This window comes from Schistocerca serialis, chromosome 1, assembly GCF_023864345.2.
Source record: "Schistocerca serialis cubense isolate TAMUIC-IGC-003099 chromosome 1, iqSchSeri2.2, whole genome shotgun sequence".
In the NCBI taxonomy this organism is placed as follows: Eukaryota; Metazoa; Arthropoda; class Insecta; order Orthoptera; family Acrididae; genus Schistocerca; species Schistocerca serialis.
In genome coordinates, this window is record NC_064638.1 from 230,872,139 (window position 1) to 230,898,293 (window position 26,155).

Below are 26,155 nucleotides of genomic sequence, written 5' to 3' on the forward strand. Positions count from 1 at the left end.
AACTTATTGATTAGAAGGATCAGTATAACATCCTGAGTCCTCCCTGGTCCCTGTCCACCCTGTACAGGACACCTAGATCTACCATTGATGTGCCACTCACAGACAAGTGGACAAGTAATGACAGATTCTGTACGTTCTGCAGAGGAGACAGGATCCTCAGGAGAGGACAGTTCTTGAGGTACTCCCGGTATCAGTATCATGTGTACACAACTCTCGGGAGCTCTTCCAGCACACCAATGCACAGTAGCTGCCAATCGTTTGACAGCAGTCAGGGGGATTTCCAGCTGCTCATGTTATCTTATATATCTTAATGTATGTCTAACAATGGAAAATGCTGGTAGGAATATCAAAAATGCAGGTAAAGACAAATTGCTACATACTGTAAAGAAGACAAGTCAGGTTGCACCTTCAGCTATACCGTATTTACTTGAACCTAAGCCACACTCGAATCTAAGCGCACCTGAAAAATGAGACTCAAAATCAAGGGAAAAAAAATTCCCGAATCTAAGCCGCACCTGAAATTTGAGACTCGAATTCAAGGGGAGAAAAAAGTTTTAGGCCGCACCTCCAAATCGAAACAAAGTTGGTCCATTGTAATATGAGACACAATTTAGGTCGAATGAATGACGATGCAGCTACAGTACTTTGGTTTGAGTCGTAAGCTTAGCAGGTAAGCTTTACCAGGTAGCCATTGCTATGCGCCAGGTGCTCTGTCCATATTTATGCGAGTGCCCTTCCTTTTTCGCGTACTTTGTCTGGTTTGAACTGATTGCTTATTTTTCTTTGATCTGATAAGTGCCGTTCTCTTTGTTATAGACGTTTACATCACTCTAAGCTGAAAATGCATTACTGTACTGTGTCATGCGTTGTTTGTCGCATTCTGATAATGAGTGTTTACGACCTGTCGCCGCTCGCGGCTTGGCTTGTTTTTGTGCACGCTACCGCCGCTTACAATTAAAAAAAGATAGAGGAATCGCTTCATTAGCGAAACAATGGCAAGAGACTGCTATTTGTTGTTACTTACACTGCTGCTTTCTCTGATAGTGATCAACAAGAACCAAATAATAGACAGCGTATGATACATGTTCTGAACGAGAGTTTAGCGAAATTTTTTCTCCGTTTGAAAATCTTTGCAGACGCCTCTTTAGCACATTACATTCTGCACTGAAATTAGAGTCATCTTAGATTTAAAAATCTAGTCAATTGCCGTGCTTCATTTCTGACTGTATCACTATTAGGCATAAGAATAATAGGAATATAAACATGACATGATATGTATATTCTTCCGCGTTTGCTGTTGCCTCACTGTAGTTTCGTAGTTTATTAGGCAGACAGGATTTAAATGAGTTAGACAGGATTTAAATGAGTTAGCAGCAAACACGAAAGAATACATGGCAAAATGTTTATATTCATATTATTCTTATGGTGAAGAGAATACTGCATGCAATTCACAATTCATAAAAGTTCCTATAAGGAACCATCTCTTCTCACAGGTAGGAAAAAATTCAGAATGTAGAGTTGGCCATATTGACAAACATCCCAAACAATCTTGCCAGTCGGATTTTCGTAGTACATTGAAATGCTGCTACATTTGAAGATAGACAGTACGGAATTTTTATTTACTTCGTTGGATAATGTATGAAAATGCAGTGGTCGAAACTCGTGGCGGATAAAAAAGCTCGTCTACCACCTTTTTTTTGTTTTATTTTATTTACTGACGCAGAGGGTTTGGCACCAGTATTTATCTTTGTGCCTCCAAAGCATGCCTGTGTAGCGCTATATATATTCGACGGCAGAAGTTATTTGTGGCGGCACCTACCAACATTTTTCAGAACTTCCGCTTACTTTGAACTCGATTCTAAGCCGCAGGCAGTTTTTTGGATTACAAAAACCGGAAAAAAAGTGCAGCTTAGATTCGAGTAAATACGGTAGCCTTCATCAGTAAAAGAGAGAGACACACAAGCAAGCACGCTCCTCACACACGCAACCACCAGCTCCAGCCAGCTGGGGTTGTGGTCACGTGTGCTAGAGGTGTGCTTGCTTGTATGTGTGAATGATGTGTGCCTCTCTTTTACTGATGAAAGCTATGGCTGAAAGCTTTATGTAAGTGTCTTTTAATTGTGCCTATCTGTAATTTGACATGTCATCTTTACGGTAAGTAGCAATCTGTCTTTTTCTACATTGTGAATACATGCCTTATATACCTTAATACATGTCCTATCATCTTGTACCTTCTTCTTGTCAGTGTATTCCATAATGCCTTTCCTCTCCGATTCTACAAAGTAAACATTGCAAAAAATATGAATTTACAAACTTGACATAACAAATAAAGGATCAGTGGATATGTTGAAATATTTCCAATCTTTATACCAAATTCAGGAGTTGTTCATAAAAATTATGAAAAGCTATCTCTGATTGACGCCAAGAGAAGTCTAAATGCACATTCAGAGTTCAGTGATCTTCATCACTTGTCAGATCACCTTCAATGTTTTGCAGTACTGTTATTACGTCCAGCAGTGTTTTGTTACGAGTCAAATTTTATCATGCTGATTAGTTCTAGTTCTGGTCAAATACAGGAGGTTAAGATTACAGTAGAGTGACATTCAGTTATAAATTCATGATCATGTGTACTATTAAATTTAAAAAAGTCTTTATAATTTTCTACAATACTGCAGCTTCTGTTGTAACGCATGTACAGTATTAACCCATATTTGTGAATTTAATTCCTTTCCTTAAGAAAAGGGACATAATTTCAAACTTGTTATTGTGAAAAATAAAAATTAAAACAGAATACCTACTTCATTGTAGCATTTTATTTTAGTTGCTTTTTTTGTGAACAGGCCTACAGAGAACAACTAGAGAAGAAAAGGTTAATGGGTAGGTTCAGATTAAAACCGTCTGGCCCAAGACCAAAGGAAATACAGAGTGAAGATGAAGGACCTAGAGTTAGCATCATCATTAAAGGTAAAAGTTGATGTGTATTACATTTGTCTCAGTAGTATAGTTTAAATTTTTCAATTTAATTACAGTAATCTGTGTTTCAGGCGACGTTGATGGGTCAGTTGAAGCCATCCTCGATGTTCTGGAAACATATCACTCAAATTCACAATGCAAACTTGATTTAGTACACTATGGTGTAGGTGGTGTCACAGAGACTGACATAGAACTGGCTGAAGTTTTTGGTGGTGAGTTGTGATAAATATCACTAACCTACTTATTGTTAGGACAATGTACACTGAGGTGACAAAAGTCATCGGATACCTCCTAATACCATATCGGACCTCCTTTTGGCCAGCGTAGTGCAGTAACATGACGTAATATGGACTCAGCAAGACGTTGGAAGTCCTTGCAGAAATATTGACTCATGTGCCTCAACAGACACCCATAACTGCAAAAGTATTGCTGGTGCAGAATTTTTTGCACGAATTGACATCTCAATTATGTCCCATAAATGTTTGATGGGATTCGTATTGGGCGATCTGGATTGCCAAATTATTCGCTCAAACTGCCCAGAATGTTTTTCAAACAAATTGCGAACAATTGTGGCCCAGAGACATGTTTAGGAATATGAAATCCATGAGTAGCTGCAAATGGTCTCCAAGTAGCCAAACATAACCTTTCTGGTCAATCATCCATTCCATGTAAACACAGCCCATACCATTATGGAGCCACGTCCAGATTGCACAGTGCCTTGTTGACAACTAGGGTCCATGGCTTCTTGGGGTCTGTGCCACACTCGAACCATACCATCAGCTTTTAATACCTAAAAACAGGACTCATCTGTACAGGCCACAGTTTTCCAGTCATATAGGGTACAACCGAAATGATCACGAGCCCATAAGAGGCACTGTAGGTGATGTCGTGCACACCTCTCCGTCATGAGGTGAAGGCCAGCAACTACTTTATTGTCCATGGTAAGAGGGAATACCTGAAATATTGTGTTCCTGGCACACACTTGACACCATTGGTCTCTGAAAAATTTAATTCTCTAATGATTTTTGAAATGGAATGTCCTGCGTGTGATGCTTCAATTGCCATTCTGCTTTTAAAGTCTGTTAATTCCCTTTGTGCGACCATAATCACATAGGAACTTTTTCACATGAGTACAGTTGACAGCTCCACCAATGCACTGTCATTTTTTGCCTTGTGTATGTACGAGGTTTGTCCAAAAATACGTATAAAAGTTGAATAATGTCTTTATGTTACAAGCTGCAGTCACTGCCAGGTGGGACTAATGCTGTAATCAATCCCATCAACACTCAGTTCGAGTCAGAGCACTCTGCGTGAAGGTGGGAGTGTGTGGCAGCTTGTTGACAGTTACCCTTTTTCACCTGCCGTCGGCATGGAGCTCTCTCTGATTGAGGAACAGTGCGTCAACATCAAGTTTCTTGCAAAGCTAGGCAAGAATGGCCGTGAGATTTTTGAGTGTTTGAAACAGGTTTACAGAGACAATTCTCTGAAGGAACCAACCATGAACAAGTGGTTAAAAAGGTTCCAGGATGGCCGAGAAGTGAACGATGACCCTTGCCCAGGATGCCCGTCGACATCGAGTTCCGGTGCAAAAGTTGAACGAATTCGGGCTTGTGTTCTTAAAGACCGTAGATTGACAGTCAGAATGATTGCTGATGAGCTGTCAATCCCCATAACAATCGTTCACGAAATCCTGACACAAAAATGAAGAAATTGTGTGCGAAAATTGTACCGAAGCTCTTGACGCCAGAACAGAAAGCAAAGAGGGTTGAGTGCTGTGCAGATTGGTTGGAAGCAGAGGAACAAGGGGACTTTCTCAACCGAGTCATCACTGGAGACGAGTCCTGGTTTTACAAATTCGATGTGGAGCTCAAATCTCAAAGCAAGGAATGGAAACTAGCAGGAGAAACGAGAACAAAAAAGTCGCGAAAATCAAAGTCCAATGTGAAGACAATGTTGATTGTTTTCTTTGATTCTAGGGGCATTGTTCACAAGGAATTTGTACCTCCCGGCCAGAGAGTGAACGGAAATTTTTATGTTGAAGTTCTGACATGTCTCAGAGCTTGTGTGGCCCGAGTTCGACTGGAGTTGGCAAAAGGGGGCAGGTGAATCCTTCATCATGACAATGCACCCGCTCACACGTCGCTCATTGTGCGCGAGTTTTTGGCCCGAAGCTCAACCACCATGACAGACCACCCACCTTATTCACCCGATTTAGCCCCGTGTGACTTCTTCATGTTCCCGAAATGCAAAATGGTGCTTCGGGGGCGGCACTTGAGAGATGTGGAAGCCATCAAGGCGGAAACGACACGGCAACTGAACATCATCACAACTGAAGACTTTCAGCAATGTTATCAACAATGGAAACGGCGTTGGCAGAAGTGTATCGCGTCTCAGGACGAGTACTTTGAGGGAGACCATATTGTAATACCTGAATAATTGTAAAATAAAGTTATTATTAAACTTTTATACGTATTTTCCGGATAAACCTTGTATGTGTCACTACCACCATCTGTGATTCATGGTTGTAATAGCAACTCTGAAATGAGCTGAACAGCAGGTAGCACACCAGTAATTGGACACACCGAGGAGACCTGAGAGATCACAACTCTTAATGTCCCTTTAAAATTCATTATATTTATTCAACTAACTTGGTCTAATCACAAACAAAAATCTTATTTTTTGTGTAATGATTGGGCACAAAACTGGCATTAACGTTCTATTCATCATGTTGTAAGTCGTCATCATTTTCTTGTGCCCGTGTCCCACTTCATCACGGGATCAGCCTCGTTACTATTGATTTGGCATTGTTAGTGTCAGAGGGTGGCTGGATGCCCTTCCTGTCATCACCCTGTACCCCCTGGGATGGAATTAGTGTACCCCAGCTGTCTGAGTCTAGTCTAATCCATTTAATAGTGCGAACGTGTTCAGATGTCTGCAAGTCGTGTAACTGAACTGGGACGTTGGGACCAGCCCAGTATTCACCTAGCGGGATGTGGAAAACCACCTAAAAACCACATCGAGGCTGGCTGACACACCGGCCCTCATCAGTAATCCGCCGGGCTGATTCGACCCGGGGCCGGCATGCCTACCCGAGTCCAGGAAGCAGCGCATTAGCGCTCTCGGCTAACCTGGCGGGTACCATATTGTATGTCATAAATAACTTAAATCAGTACAAGAATTTGTAATGTGAATGTTCATTTGTTAAATCTGTGTTTTTGGACCTTGCAAGTATTCTTAAAAAATACTTTTATGAAATGCGTTATTCAAAATGACATTTTTTTTTTCTTGTTGCTCAGTCCACATGTAACTTTTATCTGTATGAAATTGACAGTTCTTCGTTGTGGCCAGCAAAATGTCATATCAAATAAATTTGATGTGGTTCTATTTACAGATCGAACTCTTCTAAAAAGGAAAATACATATAGCCCCCAGTTTATCAACGCAGCTGATTTGAAATAGACACCACTTATCTGTGTATAATTATACATTCCTCAATACTTTACCAAATTGTGTGTGCACAGTCATGTAGAAATTGCCGACACAGAGCGTTAATGACTAACATAAGCCTAAATTTATTATATTTGTTGTGACTTGGCAAGGCAGCCAAGTCACAATGAGAGGAAGCCGAAATGCACGCGTTAAGCTCACGCAGATTGGCGTGAGGTCTGGAACAGTTAAAGGAATTAATAGTAGCAAATAAAGTACGTAGTTGATGTAATACTTAACTTTAATCCACAATTGTAGAACATCTCTCTTGATGGTACATGTTATAACCACAATATAAAATAATATCAAATGCTATGGCGCCTTGCTAGGTCGTAGCAAATGACGTAGCTGAAGGCTATGCTAACTATCGTCTCGGCAAATGAGAGCGTAGTTGTCAGTGATCCATCTCTGGCAAAGTCGGCTGTGCAACTGGGGCGAGAGCCAGTACGTCTCTCTAGACCTGCCGTGTGGTGGCGCTCGGTCTGCTATCACTGACAGTGGCGACACGCGGGTCCGACGTATACTAACGGACCGCGGCCGATTTAAAGGCTACCACCTAGCAAGTGTGGTGTCTGGCGGTGACACCACAATATTAGCTAGAAAATAACAGTAATGAAGTGTAATTCCCACAGTTTTATGAAGTTTTTGCTTAATATAATACTCACAGTGAAGATACTCCTCTGAATTTTGCTATACACCGTGACTGCAGTGCTCCAAGTGGACATCTGAGTATGATATCAAATGAGTGTGAATAGTATCGTTTATATTGATTTGTAACGTAGTTACAACAACAGGGAGCATAAATAGTGCCATTAAAAATTGGCACTAACTAAAAATGACACAACATTTGTCTTTAAAGTTCTCTAAGGATCCTGTTATGTATGAAAGAAGGTATTACAAAACAGTTTATTTATGATTCTTTTGTAAGCTACAGAAACTGGTTGAAGAATATCATTTCCTTTAAGATACAAAGAAATGGTTCACAAAGAGAAGCCTCACCTTCTGCAGAAAGATGATGTATATCTATTCAACATTTTGGAGTTTTCTTAACTGCATTTACAGTTAAATCAGTGAATGAAGAATGTAGGAAACTTGTATGGAATGCAGTACCTGTGTTATTTAATGAACCAAATAAGCCACCACAACTGTAGACGAATGGAAAACCACACAAACATTATGATCAAATGTCAAAAGTAATAAAACTATTTCCCAGAGCAGAAGAGACCAATCCCACAGTTGTCACTACATTTGAGCCATAAACACAGAAAGAAAAATAATTACAGTTACAAACAAATATTCACGCATTACAAAGTTGACTGAAGTGTAAATCATGAGACACTGTACAAAATTATTAGGTATCAAGGAAAGTGCCTGTCATAATAAGAAAACACAACAGAAATACATGATTCTCATAAATGAAATATGGTTTTATATTTTCTTGGCTTTCGGCAGAGTAAGCTGCTATTATACATATATTCGAAAGTTTTTCTTGAGGAAAAGTTGTAGCTTATGCCACTGAATCATTGAGATTCAGCTGTTTTCACATTATTTCATAGACATTCATGTCTCTTGATAATTTACTAAAGCTTGGAACAAGTAGAAGAATAATTACAAAAACATTAATTTTACAGGTGGCTTTCTTGCCTCTAGGGGTGCTAGTGTTGTTCCAACTGTGAGATGATGATAACTATTCAGCCTTGAGTATCATGTTTGTGTGTGTTTTAGACTGTGGTTTTTGTCACTTGCTGGACTTTTCTTGATTATTTATTTAACACAAAAAATACATACACCTGTTTACAATAAGTGTATTAGTGGGATCATTATGTGAATATGCTTGATACATTTGTTTTGGAAACCATGAAATATTTTTACTTCATGTAAGTAAGCAGTCCTTTCTATGAAATTTTGTTTTGACAACCATATAATATTTTTACTTCATGTAAGTAAGCAGTTCTTTCAATGAAATTGTAGGTATTTTTACTAGATGTTAAAACTTAAAACAACCACATTTTGGAAAGTATTTGTGAAATTTCATATTACTTGTTTTAAAAGCTGCAGATTGAAGATAAATGATTGTCTTGTCATGTTAATTCACATTTAGTATGAACACAAATAACTGTATTTCTAATAAATTACAGCAATTATATATGGCTTTAATGTGAGTACATTAAAGAAGGCACAAGAAATGGCTAACAGCAAGAAGATCTCAATCCGTCACCATAATGTCATATATAAACTTATTGATGATTTAAAGAAAGAAATTAGTACAAAACTACCAGAAAAAGAGGTTGAACAAACGCTAGGTAAGCATAATAAAATTACTAAGAAACTCTTAACATAATTTAGGTTGTTGCTGGCTTCCAGAAATATGTTCACCTAGATTTTATATGATGGTACAGCAATGAAATTTATTACCCATTTTCAGGTTTGTGTTAAGTTACAATCACAATGTGTGTTCTAGGTGAAGCAAATGTCCTTCAGGAATTTATCATTAACGAGGGCCGGAAAAAGATCCCAGTAGCAGGATGCAGATGCACAAAAGGAATTTTGAAGAAGAACGCATTATATAGGCTTGTTCGAGGAGAAGAAATTTTATATGAAGGTGAGAGCAAGAAATGTGCATTGAACACATACGATTCCTATGTCCTACATGATAATCGGGAGTTGGTACAGTGTTAGGATACTAGACTTGTGTGTAAGGAAGTGCTGTTTAGGTTTCTCTTGATTTACCTAAATCGCTTTACGTTAATACTGGGACAGTTCCTATTAATATTAACAATTTAACATCATACAATAGTGAGGCACATCTATACATAACGAGAAGGCTAATTAATGATTCCAGAATACAATGTTTTAAGAATAAGTGCAAAAGGGGTGGAATTGGTTAAGGTATAAATGGAAAATATGCTAATGTAAAATTCAGAAATTCACTGTATATCATTATAAATTTGTGTCCAGATTTGAAACTACCTCTCCAAAAAAAAAAAAAAAAAAAAAAAAAAAAAAAAAAAAAAAAAAAAAAAAAAAAAAAAAAAAAAATTATATAGTTTTTTAGAAACAATAAAGGACTTCCTGTACTGTAAGACTTCCTGCAATTATGAAGAAAAGTTATTAAAATGTCCTGAAGTTTGCACATCATGACAAAAACTAATGAAACTGGCAATGTAATTAAAACCATTTGAAATATTTTTCTAAATATAGCTGATTAACTAAAATAAAATAATTAAGTTAATGCAATGCACGTCTCTAAAATTAATATTATTATAAAGTTCTCAAAAACGAAAGCTTATAGAATGTAGATGGAATTTTGAACAGAATTTTGAGAAGTTGTTCTGTATTAAGAAATCATATTTTAAATTATGTATGCCATGCATGCACCACAAGTACAGGGAATTTTTTCACAGATTATGCCATTGTAAATCTCTTTTTAGAATAGGTGACAAGAAAAATGAAAGTAATTTTCATTGATCCTTTTTTTGACATCCTTCTCTAAATTACTCAAGAAAGTAATGTATTCAAGGATATTATCACACTTAAATAGATGCAATTTACATAGTAAAGCATAGATTGGGTTCCAGAAGGAATGTTTAATTGAGAATGCCATTTACACATTCAGTCACCAGCTATCACGAGACATAAATAACAAAATATCACAAGGTGATATTGTTTGTGACCTGTCTAACATATTTGCATAGATTATAACACTCATTTAGAGAACCTTAAGTTCTATGGAGTTAATAGTGTTCCTATCGACTGGATAGAATGATATTTAACAAAAATAATACTAAAAATGGTGGTGAGTGGTTTCTGAAGTGGAAAAAAGTTAGTCACTGGGAAGAAATTGTGAATGGAGTCTATCAGGGTTCAATTTTTGTTCTTGTTTTGTAATTTAAATAAGTGAATAACCTTTCGCTTGCCACCCCTGTAGTAGAATCTTCCTTATTTTTTGGAAAATAGAGTTTAGTCAGTTCAGTATAAGAAATGTAACACCACCAGCAATTAGCAAACATTTGTAAGAGCTAAGTATTATTTACAGAGAGGTCCAGAAAAGTGTAGACACTCTTTGATAGTCACTGTTAAGAGAACGTAAAAACACACCATTAGAATTCTTGCAAGGGCAGAACGTTACCTTATATGTTTCAAGTGACTCCCATTAACAGCCAAATGGAATTGATGCCACTGAACTGTTCACCGAACTATGGCTGTCAGTGTTGCCGGCGTGATAGCAGTGCAGGACACCTCATTCAGTATAGCTGGGTTCTGTTGATAAATTCTCTTTTCAAGGTCCCCCACAGGTTGAAATAGAGAAGTGCAAGGTCTGGAGACGGTAGTGTGTACACGAGAGCTCCTCTTCAATGTATTCATCGTCCAGGTAGTTTTCCCTCGAGTAGGTTCTGACACCTCTGTGGTAGTGAGGCATAGCGCCATCTTATTATAGGTAAAAGTCTTTAATTTTTGAATACGTCTTGGATGGCAGGTAAAATCGATGGTTGCAGCATATGAAGATACACCTCACCAGTTACAGTACCTTCAAAGAAGAATGTGCCAATCAAACATCACGATGACAAATGACACCACACATTAACACCCGGTAGCTTAACATATTTGTCCATGTGAATGTGAGGATTTTCAGGAGCCCAGTATACACAGTTGTGGTGGTTTACAGTACCGTTCAGTTTGAATTGCACCTCATCAGACCATATAAACATCCCTGCAAACCATTCATCCTCATGAAGCATGCCTTCAGACTACTAGCGGTACTCAATCATTCGATTTGGGTCATCCTCATTCGTATGCGCAGTGATATTGGAAATACACTTTCCACTTTGCAGTCTTCGTCATACACTTTGTTGGCTTAGCCCACTTTTGCTTGTAGCCTGCTTCTCAGATTTATGAGGTGTCCTTGTAAAATGTTGCAACGCAGCAGCACTGGAAGCTTGACCTGTTGATGTTTTTCAGCAGCCAGATCTTTCCGTCTGCACATCCTGAACAGTAATTTCAGCTTCAAATTTATCCCTAATATGATAAATTGTTGTAAATGTTGGTCACTCTTTTCTGTATACACTACACCATTGCTGTTGTACCTCTGTCATGTTTTCGTACTTCCAGTACCACTTCAGTATGGCCTTGGCAAATGACAATCTTACTTCATTCATTGCTGCACTGTTGTCTGCAGGAAAACGTGTGCCGAGATCTCTTTAGAAAACAATGGACTTCCGTACTGCACCAAATTGCCACAATAAGTCATTTTGTTTCAAAGATATTAACTTTCAAAGAGTGTCTACATTTTCCTGGACCCCTCTGAAGTATGCTCAGATGTTTTTGGTGGGCATGTTAATGAAAATTTGAGATGGAAGAAACATGTAATTGAGCTTCTCCAATATCTGTAGCTCAACAATTTTTGGCCCTTTGCAAAATTCTTTGGAAACAAACAAATCAATAGCTTAATAAATATTGCATATTTTCAAACAGTAAAGTTTTGTGCCCAAAAAAAAAAAAAAAAAAAAAAAAAAAAAAAACAATGAGAATAATGTTTGGTATTCATCCACAGTCAACAAGCCACAATACCCAGTGTTAATGAGTAGCTTCAGTTTGTTTCCTGTTAAAAGCAATTTGAGTTTTAAAGTGGAATTTTACATGCCCATTTGATAGTGTGGTCCCAAATTAATCTGGTGTTATATTTGGTTCGTCACGATGAATTGGTAGGGACAGTAAAACAGGAATAAGCTCATGGTCTAGTAGCTAGCATTGCTGCATCTGGCTCACACAGTCCTGGGTTTGATTCCCAGCCGGGTTGTGGATTTTCTCTGACCGGGGACTGGGTGTTTGTGTTGTCCTCATCATTTCCTCCTCCTCATCATCATCATCATCATTCGTGACAGTGCCTAGATTAGACTGTGTGAAAAAATTGGACTGTGTCAAAATTGGGACTTCCTATGGGCGCTGATGACCGTGCAGTTGAGTGCCGCACAAACCACACATTGTCAGTAAAACAGGAAAAATAACTGGTTCACCAGCAGTGACTGAGTAACACTGCGACATGGTAGTAGCAGACACCATGGGAGAGGGCGTCGCACAAATCGCTTCTTGTGTACTTTTTTTTCAGATTTATTATCCATATAAGTACATATTGATACACCAGATATCATACTACATTAATTTGAGGTTGTCATATCGAGTGGAAATCAAAAACTGCACTTAAAAAATAATTTTCTTTGCAATGGCAAATATACCAATGCTTTCTGATGACACTGGGTGGCATGTCATGCAACATGTGATTAGCAGTGTTTGTTAGGACTGAAAAAATGAAATGACAAATATTTTCTGAAACACCAGAGAAAATGCTCCATAAACAGTTTCATAATGATATATATAAACTCAAGTTTATATATTTCTGAACATCACAAAATGGTATAAAACATGTCAATGAAGTAAACTTCATGTTACCACATGTAAACGACATTCAGTAACTAAGGAAAATTCATCTCAATAAAAAATAATACAACTTCTCAGACACTAACAGGCATACATCTGGAGTACACAGGGAACAAACATAGTAGGACATGAAGATCAAGCCACTGATAATCCCTTACAACGAAGATTAAGCAGCTGGCATAGTTGGCTGATATGTATGTCTCAAGATATCACTGGAAAGTAATAGGCCCCATTGCAGTGGCTTCTGACTGAGCTGTGATTGATGGATTGCTGAAAGCCAGTGCATGAATTGGCCCAGAACTCAAGTGGAGTGAACTGACATCACCCTGTATAGCTGGGCTGTGGAGGAATTTATGCTGATCCAGTTCCACCTACATGACATGGCAAGGAAAATAGGTCCCTGGTATGGAGGACCTCTGGTGCCGCTTGTCCTGCTGTCTGTCGGCCTTGTGATTGACACAGTCCGGGAAGGCGATGCCTTGTACATATCCAAACCCGTGATGCTTCGTTGTTTTGAGGGCTTGTCAATCCCTTTAGGGGTACAGCAAGTACATGGCAATATATACCCTGTAAATTGACTTGTTCCACATCAGTTCAATAGAAATTATGCAGATGGTGTAGGAAACATTTAACTAAATATGAAAAAGACACAATTGATGTTTTTCCATCTTTGAGCATTGTCAGCTTGTGCTTGCTTTCATTGCTTTAATTTCTTCCTGCATATCACTCGTCTTCAGACAAACTCTTATTAATGTATTTTACTAACAGTTTCCTTCTGCAAAGTGAGTTTTATAGACAGGATAATAGTTAACCCAACATAAGTTAGTGTTAAAAGATGCAACAACATTACTTGTCGAAACAAATGAAAAATTGATCATTGTTCTTCTGTGGTTTGTTGCAGGTTCACTAGAATCTATGAGACATGTAAAAAATGAGGTAGATAGTATCAAAAAAGATGTAGAATGTGGACTACGTCTTTCTGATCCAAGTATTCGCTTTCAGCCAGGTGATAATTTAGTGTGTTATGAAGTTATCAAGGAGCTTCAAGAAACAGATTGGGACCCTGGATTTTGATTATTCTAATTTATATGCTACACTGTGTATAATTTCTTGTAGATAAAAAAATTTGTCATTACTCAGATTTATTTATATCTGGCTGACATGTATACCTGCTGATACGTTTTAATATTCTGTTAATCGATACTAACTAAATAATTTTGTGTATTGAATCCCATTTGAATGCAGCATTATTGTCTACCAAAATCCAAATAATTTAGGTGGTTTTTATATTAAGCTCTTAACATTGTTCCTTGTTTGTTTTTCCTGTATTTGATACATCGAGTGAATCTTTGAGTCATTCTTCCACCAACAAGTGAAGGATAGCAGCACTAGCTTGTATTTAAGGCTTTATTAATGTTGAGAAGTGTAGCATATGAAGGAAAATTGAAAAGTAGCTCAATAGAAAAAGCATGACAACTAATGAAATTACTATCAGTGTGACACTGTGCTGTCTAACATCGTCAGCAGTCGCACAAAAGTATTTTCTTCAGGTTGTACTGTCAAATAGAATACACAGGTCTAATAACAGTGCACAATGCCTCACCAAAACTCATTCTCACATTAAGTGCAAGGTGTTATCTCTACGTATGAGTGAGAGTTGTTGACTAAAACATTGAATGGTAAAATAATCAGTCAATTGAAGACAAAGATCACCCACTTGCTGCATGTTCTGCAGATTGTCATCCCCAAACAGAAGGAAGTTCAGAGGTAAAATTCCATCCTCACCACAGTCACTACAGGTGGATGTGTTGTCTGTAAGTTGTGTCACTGATTTAGTTCACCAGAGTTGTTTAGGCTGGATACAAACCAGGTTGGCCAGGCGTAATAAGCCTTCATACATTTTTCTGCCACTACTGACAAGAAGTGATGGATGAACAACTACCCAATGACTGGCATCTAATTTTGGAGCAGCATCGGGACAACATGGTATTACTGAAGCTTCTGTTGACAACTGAAACAAATAACCAGAAACATGATTACACTCTCCCCTGTAAAAGGATAAAGTAGGAACTTGGTTACTGGTACACTGAGTCGGTGCCAGATTGTGCTCTTCTCAACCACATCAGAATTTCACTTTCTGCCTCATTCATTATAGACTGGACACTAACTTTGGTGCCACTGTCTTTACGTATGACCAGAATTACTTTGGGTTTTGTGAAAGATCATCTGCCAATATTCTACTATAGTAGTCACTGAAGGCTTCACACATTGCTCTATTGACAGCTCTGCTATCCTTTGCTCAAAACCAAGCAGATTTGCCCCAATTTAATTCTCATACAACTGAAAAGATGAGTGAAATTAGTATTAGTGTCAGTGGTGTTGTGAAACAGTTGAAATTGTTAAAACTGAACAAAGCTCCAGGTCCTGATGGAATCCTTATCAGCTTATATACTGAGTTTGTGGCTGAGTTGCTCCTCCTCTAACTATAATCTGTTGTAGATCTCTTGAACAAAAATCCATGCCCAGTAGTTGTAAGAAAGCACAGGTCACACCTGTCTACAAGAAGGGTAAGTAGAACTGATACAAAAAACTGCTGTCCAGTATCCTTGACATTGATTTATTGTAGAATCTTAGAATGTATTCTGTGCTTAAACATAACAAGGTATTGAACTGAATGGCCTCCTCCATGACAACCAGCATGGATTCCGAAATCATCAGTCATGTGAAACGGAACTTGCACTTTTTTCACATGACATACTGAAAGCCTTGGATCAAGGCAGTCAGGTAGATGCATTTTTTCCTGATTTCCAAAAACAGTTGACTCAGTAGCACACCTACATTTATTGTCAACAGTTCAGTCATAAGGGGTATCAAGCAAAATTTGTGACTGAATTGAGGATTTTTTGGTAGCAAGGATGCAGAAAGACATCTTTGATGGAATCATAAATAGATGTAGAAGTAACTTCGGGTGTGTCCCCAGGGGAACCAGTGTTTTGGGACCCTAGTTGTTCATGTTTTATGTTAATGATCTTGCAGACAATATTAATAGTAACCTCAGACTTATTGCAGATGATGCTCTTATCCATAATGAAGTACTGTCTGAAAGAAGCTGCATAAATATTCATTCTTGTTTTGATATGATTTCAAAATGGTGCAAAGATTGGCAACGTACTTTGAATATTCAAAATTTAAAACTATGCCCTTCCTCAGTTGTGGGTAAACCTGGGGGTAGATGTTGGTTTATTGGTAGAATACTGGGTAGTGCAATCAAGCCTACAAAGGAGATTGCATACAAAATACTTGTACCACCAGTTCTAGAATATTACTCAACTGTGTGGGACCCACACCAAATGCGAATAACGGGGGCACCACGAATTGTGACAACTTTGTTTGATCTATGGGAGGGTGTTACAGTGATGCTGAAGAAACTGAACTGGCAAACTTTTGAAGGTGGACATAAACTATCTTGAGAAAGTCTACTAACAAAGTTTCAAGAACCAGATTTAAATGGTAACTCTGGGAATGCGCAACAATCCCAACTTATTGGTCGTATAAGGATCATGAAGACAAGATTAAAATAATTACAATTTGCACAGAAACATTCATACAATCATTCTTCTCATGCACCATACATAAATGGAAAGTAATGAAACCCTAATAACTGGTACAATGGGCTGTGCCTTCTGCAGTGCACTTTGTAGTGGTTCACAGAGTATGGTTAGTTTGTTGATTTGGGGGGAGGCAACCAAACAGTGAGGTCATCAGTCCCATCAGATTAAGGAAGGATGGGGAAGCAAGTCGGCCGTGCCCTATCAAAGGAACCATCCCGCCATTTACCTGAAACAGTTTAGGGAAATTACAGAAAACCTAAACCTGGGTGGCCAGATGCAGCTTTGAAAAAGAAGGTAGAAAAGAGGCAGCCATGTACAACAGATAAGCTACTGGAATTAATAAAATGATGATGAAAATGAACAGGTGAAATGTAGATCACTTGGAAATGAAATCATCCAGAAATGTAGAAAAGCCAAAGAAGAATGCATGGAGGAAAGATGGCAGGAGATACGGACACAATTGAAAAAGGGTGACATTCAAGCCATGCACTGTCTAATAAGCAATTACTTTAAGAAGCACAGAGAAAAGAGCAGAATGATTATACAGGGTGTGGCATTTAAAACTGTTTGTCGGAGTATTTGCAAAATACATACTGATTAAAAAAAAAAAAGTGGCAATAAATGTTGTTCACCTTGAAGAGGGACATCCATTAACGTAACGCTCGACCCCCAGGGCAGGAGGGAGGACGGGGAGGGGGTGGGGGGTGGGGCTAAATAGGAACCCTTATTTCTTTTGTTCCATAATATATGGCACTGTAATAGGGAAACATGAAAATGAGGTGACAATTGTTGCAAAATGGTACTATCTCAAACAAATGCACATCCGATTAAGACAATCGAAGTACTTTTTGGATATTTTCGAAAATGCTATCCTGTGACACTTCCCATAATTGAATGAAGCAAGTCTGTGATCATGTGCTCAGTCTGCGTCAGACTGTGCATGTCACTTCAGTGATTTGGACTTATACATCTTGTTGCAATTGTTCCACAATGTTAATGACTGCAGAGAGGGTCAATATCATTGCCATATACTTTGAGGCTCATAGAAATGTTGACGAAGCTCATCAAAGGTATGCTACTCTGTTCCCCAATAGGAATGTTCCGTCTGCAATGACGTTTTGCAGTATTGTCCACCTGTTTACTGAAATGGGAAGTGTTAAACCTTTAGAAAGAGTCTGACTGCAGCCTGTGACAAACAAACATAACACTGTGAGTGTTTTAGCTGCGCTTGCTGCAAATCCTCACACTAGTTCTCGGAAAATTGTGCGAGGTTAAGGAATTTAGCAAAGAAGTGTTCTATGCACACTGCATGCCACACAAGGTATCCATTTCATTTATTGTTGCATCAAGAACTGCATGGTGATGATTTTCACAATCACCTTAAATTCTGCAACTGGATACAGGAACAACTGGCAGTCAAGGATAATTTCATTTCATAGATACTTTTCTCCGATGAATGAAATTTTACAAATTGTGGTCAAGTGAATCAACATAATGTGCATTATTGATCAGTGGAGAATCTCCATTGGGTAACACAAGTTGAACATCAATGCCCGTGGGGTGTCAGTGTTTGCTTCAGTATTTTAGATATGCAGGTAATTGGCTCATATTTCATAGAAGGTAATCTGACTGGTCAAATGTATAGTGACATTGCGGATAGTGTTTTAACCACACTAATGGACAATGTTCCACTTCAAATGAGACTGGATATGTGGTTTCAGTACGATGGGTGCCCACCACATTATTCATGACTAGCTCGAGAAGTTTTGAATCAAAGCTATCCGGGTTGATGGACTGGATGAGGAGGTCCTCAGACGTGGCCCACACTTCCACCTGATTTGACTTCTGTCGACTTTTTTTGTGTGAGGATGGGAAAAAGAGACAGTTTACATGAATGTACCAACAACCCCTGGAGATATGCGGCAGTGAATTTGCAGTGAATGTGCAAACATTGGCACAGAGACACTAATACATGTCAGATTGTGATTCAGACACAGAGTTGCAATGTGCAATAGAAACAGTTGACAACATTTCGAACATTTGTTGAAACACTTGTGAGTGGCAAGGGGACTCACATTAATCAAGCACCCCGAGATAGAGAGAGGCAAAGGGACTCACCAAAATCAAGTACCCTGAAGGTAACACATTACTACTACAGCCACGTTGTTCTTCCTGGGTAACGCTAAATGTAGAGTAAGAATGCATTGCGGGAGGGTGGATGGTGTCACATGATAGTATTTTTCAAATATTTAATAATGTACTTTGATTTTCATAATCAGATCTGTATTTTTGGGAGTCATTACCATTTTACAACAATTGTGTCCCCATATTCATGAGTGCCAATTACGGTGCAATCTATCGTGAAACAAAAGAAATGTTTCATACAAAAGTTACATATTTTTTCATCAAGAATCCAAATCAGCAATAAAGAATAGGGGTTTGTATTTAAGATTTCAAAGTCAGCCCCCCTTCTGCCTCCAGGGATGGTGCAGGGGGTTTAAGCGTTATGTTAATGGATGTCCCTCTTTATTACCACTTTTTTTAATCTTATGTATATTTTGCCAAATATTTCAACAGACAGTTTTAAATGCCTTACCCTATAGGTGGAAAACACAATTAAGTAATTGAATCAAGAAAGAAGGTGAGACAACAGAAACAATGAAGGACTGATTGTCTCTGTCAGTAGCTGCAATTGACAATTGTTCCAAGTTATTGTACATGTCATCTTGTAGATTAGTTTCTTAAAATGAATAGAAACTCATAAAAATGGTTAATTGTTTTGAAACACACAATGAAAATTTTACATAGGAAAGGTCTCCAAGGTTCTATAAAAACATCATTTTGGAAAAAGAAAGATTTATTTTCCAGCATATAAGCACTTTCAAAGAAAAACAGTAATGTGTCACTACAGAGAAAAATGGTAATGCTGAGTGTAGGATGGAAAGTCATCCACGGCACTATAAATAAGAACAAAGCATATCATTTCTACGTATCTCTGCACCACAGTATCACAGAAAGAAATGTATGTATGAGCACAAACTGAAGTACTCCTCAACAAACACTCCTGTCTCTTACGAAGACATTACTTTCATATTTGATGGATAGCAGTGGCAGCACGTGAGTATACATTTTGGATGTTCACAAACTTTTTGATGCTGATAAACTTGAAAGTGTGAAATAGCATCTTCTGTATAACAGTTATGATTATGAACAAATTTATACAACTGCAGCCACTGCCAGTAGTAATAATAATAATAATAATAATGCTGGTAGTAGTAGTAGTAGTAGCATAATAATGACATCCAATCCAATTTTACTATATAGTGAGTGAAGTGGGATGTCTGAGGAGTGTGCTAGTTATGTGTTACATTTAACAGCATTCAAAGAATAAGAACCAATAAATCTGCAGGGTTTCAAAAGTTAGGGATTTACGTGGTCTTGCGCTCGAACACAGCAGCTGCCACTGATGGATAGTAAGATAATAAATTTCCACCATTTCCCTGTCGATTAAGGGGATTGCCCTCTACTAATCTTCCATGTATTGCACTTGATGGCACACACATGAAAAGCGTTCTCGTATGCCAAGTAATAAGTAGTGTGTAGGTGATGAGCCACATTGCATACATAAAAAGAATCTATCTGTGAACAATATGTGATGATACACCAATCATGTGACAACAACAGGGGTAGATGATACCTGAAACGATATCACTGTACTGTTCCTTTAAATGCAAAAGCTTAAATGAAGTCGTTAATCATTGACTATTGGTTGCTTTTGGATGCAAAACTGTGGTTTGAAGAAGTGCCACAATAAATTAACAACGTAAGAACAGAAATTTAAAGACGGGAACACCCAAGTGTGGCTAGAATCAGTTCCAAAATGTCAATGGTTTTCCATAGCAACTCATCTGGTAAATGAATTTTTGAAGCCATTCAATTCAGCAATTGTAGCCACATCTTTTCTCTCAAACCGCTGCAGTGATACTCTAAAACACTCATTCATATGATATGTTCATATAATATTTTTTTTTCCCCTCATCAACATTGCTTGGATTTCTCTAGGCAATTTGAGCTTGTGTTCATGTGTGCATAAAGGGTAAGAGGGGGCACTTGCCCTTGAATTACAGAATTCTCGTACACTTCTTACAAGCGATTTCCTATGCGTTCACTAAACCTTTCATGTAGTCAGTTGTAGCATTCTGTGGCTGATTACAGTTAGACAGTGCTATAGTTTTAGCAGTTGCTGTATAACTTACATTTCTTTGGATGTCACTAATGTCAGTTTTACAGTTGTTCGCACAACTAGGCGTTAGGCATCCAAACAACTATAATTGTGCATTTTGAGCAACTCAGCCACTTATATGAATATGAGCACTGGTGTACAAAAAACGGATAAACATTTTTTAACCAAAAAACACAGAAAAGATACTAGATACGACGTATGACTCATTAGTGCTAGAGAAGAGTTTGACAGGCATTGTCTATCACTGGCAAGAAACTATTGTTCTATATAACATTCACAGAACGCTGTACTGCATATAGAGAACAAAACACAATGCACTGAGTGAAATTTTGGTGTAGGATTCAACTTAGTTTTTAGATGTCCCACAGATCCCACATTACAGCAAGCTACATTTGAGGTTCCATTGTTTGTGACAGAAACCATCTTGATCTGGGCAGATTCGTTTTCTCAAGAGCATGTTCAACAGCACAAAATATTTCTTCACCAGAACATGTATCTATCATGGGGATTAAATCCAGAAGTGTTTCTGTGATATTCAGACCTATGACCACTACTTGGACAAAAGTACCCAATGGTGCTATATCAGTAACATCAGTACTTTCATCAAGGCACAAAGAATATGCTATGAATTGTTGCCTTCTCTACATTACTTGTCATTCAGCATCTGCACTGTGGTCTTCTATACAGCATGCGAATGTATGATGAGACAGACAAACTGCTTCAAATTGTGGCATTGCTTCAAAAGTGTCCCAGTGGAGAATGGTCAAAGTTCCTGATCAATTTTAAAGCTCGTCTTCGCTGCAGTGCTGTTTGTAATCTCAAATCATAGAAGTAAAATTGTGGTGTAAATAAAATTGTAATAAAACTCCAATAATATTAATACAAGGATGTGCTGATAAGTAATGTGTGCAAAATTTTTATGTGAAAACTTAAAAGCTTTTTAAATAAAACAAACATTATTAACATTCTACATTTTTATTCTTCATTTCTATATATTTGTATGCCTCTGCAGATAGAGGGCGCCAATTTGTAGGGTGTAACAAGGCAGAGTGTAACATAACTGTGTTGGCAGGTGAAAAACAGCATGCCCTAATTGAGTTTTCAATATATGAAGCACACTCTCCTTCAGCATGACTGCCAGATATCATACAAAAACTGTTACACCTTCGACAGTCTGACACTTTGTGTTCACTGTCACCAAACATACTTAATACAGTACCAGCTTGGCCGCATCTGATTTTCATTTGTTGCCAAACTTAAAGAACACCTTTGAGGACTTCAGAAGAGCAGAAGTGAGGTTGTGTTTCTGTCAACAAATTCAATCATTCCACACTGACAGTATCAACAAACTGGTTTCTCATTGGGAGAAATATTTTTGTCACTAGGGTGACTATGTTGAGAAATAAATATGTAGACATGAAGAATAAAGATGTAGGATTTTAATAATGTTTGGCACATTTACAAAGCTTTAAGAGGTTTCACAAGCAATTCGAAGGCATTGCTTTTCAGCACTCCCTCACAGCTGACAGCAAGTTAACTGAAATAAAAGAGCTTACCTCATTGCTGACGGGTTCTTTTATCTTTGCAATTAATTGGAAAAGCTCATCTCCCTGTGTACTGTTATATTATACACACAAATGAAGTTGACACTCTGTGCGGTGGCTGACGGTAGTGATGACATCTACATCTACATCCATACTCCGCAAGCCACCTGACGGTGTGTGGCGGAGGGTACCTTGAGTACCTCTATCGGTTCTCCCTTCTATTCCATTCTCGTATTGTTCGTGGAAAGAAGGATTGTCGGTATGCCTCTGTGTGGGCTCTAATCTCTCTGATTTTATCCTCATGGTCTCTTCGCGAGATATACGTAGGAGGGAGCAATATACTGCTTGACTCTTCGGTGAAGGTATGTTCTCGAAACTTTGACAAAAGCCCGTACCGAGCTACTGAGCGTCTCTCCTGCAGAGTCTTCCACTGGAGTTTATCTATCATCTCCGTAACGCTTTCGCGTTTACTAAATGATCCTGTAACGAAGGGCGCTGCTCTCCGTTGGATCTTCTCTATATCTTCTATCAACCCTATCTGGTACGGATCCCACACTGCTGAGCAGTATTCAAGCAGTGGGCGAACAAGCGTACTGTAACCTACTTCCTTTGTTTTCGGATTGCATGACAAATGGGAAATGCTTTTACGATCACTTCCCATCAGCGACCGTGCCAAATGTGAACTTTGTTTGTACATGTTATACATGTCACATTGTTTTGAATTATAGTGTCACTCAATATTATGTTTATTTTACTGTATGAGTTCAATAAACCTGAAGTGGCAGTTATATGTTGGCAGTCTGAGTACCCTGTGGCCATATTTTTTGCCATTTCATTCACAACATACAGAGGTAACTGAAAGCCATTAATTTTATGACCACATTATTGCTAGAAGACAGTTTTCTTAAAGAAAAATAACAAATAAGTTTAAAAAAGAGTTTTGTTCTGTACTGTATTTAAACTCACAATCTTTTCATTACCAGTCCAGTGCTTTAGTCTTATGATAATGTGTTACATGGACAATTTCATTTAATTTAATCTTGTTATCATCCACTGTTACTGTAATGCCAACTTAGATTGCTGTTGTGACTGATCTGACAAACTGCTTAAGAAAACAAAACGCAAAACACGTGGGCTAAATGAGTCCAGCATATTGTGCAGGGCCAACTACGACTATGTAAATTGTATTTACTCCACATTGTAGTGAGTTATCGCTCTCCTTACACCCTTGAAAACAATTTCAATACAATGGCTGCATTTTGTGCACAGTAACATATGTCGCAATGCCCATTAAACTTAACGTACCAAGCACATTTTCCACTGCAAGCTCTTTAAATTTGTGATTGTAGGTTTCTTAATTTCAAAACATCATAACTATGACCACTAAAGCAAGGTATGATGTGATACTATAAGATGCAAAGGAATGTAACTTTTGAACCAATTTATTTAGATCACTTGATAAAGATTGAGAATCTGACATACTTCTTTACAATATTTATGTGCAGAAACTGAAATTTTTACTAAAGTACTAACCTCTGCAGTAGATACTGTTTCTCCTACTTGCATGAAAATATTTTTATAGTAGTGCAACAGAAGATGCAAAAATCACTACATGCTTGGCACTCCTTCGCCTCCCCTCCTCTATGGCCCTTGGGGCCCACCTCCTGGCCTCATTCCAAACCCTGCAGCCTGTGCCACATGGCAAAACCCTGCAGCCCATTCAAGTAGAATAGGCAACACGGTGAACACCTGGAGCCCTATAAACAGTTGTGATTGACGCCTGGCCCCTACCATTCGACTCACTGAAATGTTAAATGCAAAGTAATTTTAGTTGGAATATAAGTGAAATGACTGCATTTGAGCAAAGATGGTTTAAAAACTTTTACCAAGTGTTGCTAGTGCTGTTCTCCAGTGACTGAAAAGATGAGAGTATTATTTAGGTAAGCGAAATGGAATGACAATCCTTACAGCAAGGAGAATGGAATGGTGTGCTTATATTTGTTTTTGGGATGTCCTCATCTGCCAAGTGAATTTGTGAGAAGGCTTTTGTGTAGTCTAGCACACTAAACATAGTGGTATCACACAGAGCATAGTCGCAATCTCTCAATTGGGGTATCAAATATGTGTTTGGCACTGCCCTTGCAATAAGGGCATAGTAACTGCCAAACAGGCACCATTTGCCACATTTATTGAGTTCTTGGTGGATAGATGATGACCACAGACTGCTAGAAGAGCAAATAATACCTTCTCTGAGCATAGAGTCAAACTCTGTCTTTGCAATAGCGAGACAGTCAGGAGCTAATTGTCTAGCTCTCCGCAAAACTGGCGGGTCATCAACCATCTTAATTTAATGAATGGTATTGTGACATAGCTCCCTCGGACCACCTAGAGATTGCACTATAGCTGGAAACTTCAATTACCTTGGCAGCTTACCACTTGGATGAGCTTGGCATAAGGTATCGCTATGCTGCTTTGGAATCTGGCAGTTGTAAGGTCTTTGATACTGTCAACAAGTTTTACACTCATGCTGCAGCAGATGACAGTACACCAAGAAGTCTGGTCTGATTATGGGCTTATGACGTCAGTGATGGTGAAATTCAAGGTGAAGAAACGGTGCAGTCCCAAGTCCCACTCAATACGTTGAATGCCATAAATAGTGTTCACAAGAAATATTTTTACTGTCTTCCGATTGCTGATGAAGAGGTTCTGAGACTGCAGTCGGCAATCAGATGCTTCTAGCCTGAGTGCCATTAACATTTGAGTTAGCACACAGTGAAGTGCACTTGCATGTCTGGTCTCCAAAGTTGCTGTGAGACCATCAAGGGCAGCTGCTTTGCATTGTTTATTACCAAATAGTTCAGGGAGGTACAGCTACACAATATCCTACAATAGCAGACCCAGTCACTGCTGGAGTTGCGACGAGACAGCAGCTCACTAATCCGTTCAGTCAGAGCATCAACTTTCTCTGCGAAGTAGTCATAATATACGCACGCCTATGCTGATGACGAAGGACTGTTGTGTGGCACTGACACTGGCTTTGCGCGAAGATAGTGTTATTGCGTGTTGTATTATGGGAAGGAGTAGGAGATGTTAATTGATATGAGGTTGAGGCTGTGGCAGAAATAGATCTCACTGTCTGCAGCAAAGATAACGAAGGTGAAGGAGACAGCATTGGTGACAGTGCGAGCAAAGGGCACAAGTTGATGACTTTCCTGCATCGTCATTATTGGATCATATCAATTTTTCACCATAAAGCAACCACAAAAATAAGGATTCAGTTATTATCCCATGTTTGTAGACATGTCAATCAAATTTATCTTCTCTTCCAAGAAACATGGTGGATGTTTTCTCCTCATTTGATTATTGTGCCTCCTTCCATTTTTAAGCTGTTAAGCACTGTACTTCATTGGTGCCACACTTCGCAAAATACTTCCAAGCCAGGGGTAGTGCCATTCTGGGATACAACGGATTTTGGAGGATGACAGCAAAGAACTACTACATAGACCAGACCGGGGCAAGTCTTACACCCTGCACGTTCACACATCCAGTCTAATAGGACATGTCACATGGCAACAGCTACAGTATTGTCTTAGCAATGCTGTACCGATTCTTATGTCATATATTTGTAGCTAGTTTCCAACTGTTTTTATTAAATTAGCACTGATCTCTTTTCCCAGTTTATGTAGTAACCCAATATTTCAAAGCAATCGAAAGTATCCACATAAACATTATTCGTTTTTTTTTTAATGTTTTATCTAAAATCCGAAATTTTTAGCTCTGCTGTAGTAGTTTTAACTGGTAGTAGTTTTAACTGGTCGATTTTATTTTATTTTATTTCTGTCAGTAGATGCCCAGAGAATGGTG

General features: G+C 38.4%; 1 protein-coding gene across 1 annotated transcript in view; it reads left to right on the plus strand.

Annotated features, from left to right (window-relative positions):
• Positions 1-14,028, plus strand: part of LOC126466530 (translation initiation factor IF-2, mitochondrial) — an 88,309-nt gene extending 74,281 nt beyond the window's left edge. Inside the window, exons 11-15 of the mRNA XM_050096393.1 lie at positions 2,841-2,964; positions 3,045-3,185; positions 8,597-8,761; positions 8,920-9,060; positions 13,795-14,028. Coding sequence (XP_049952350.1) covers positions 2,841-2,964; positions 3,045-3,185; positions 8,597-8,761; positions 8,920-9,060; positions 13,795-13,967 — 744 coding nt within the window. The 3' untranslated portion in view covers positions 13,968-14,028. The remainder of the gene's footprint in view (positions 1-2,840; positions 2,965-3,044; positions 3,186-8,596; positions 8,762-8,919; positions 9,061-13,794) is intronic.
• Positions 14,029-26,155: the final 12,127 nt, after the last annotated feature.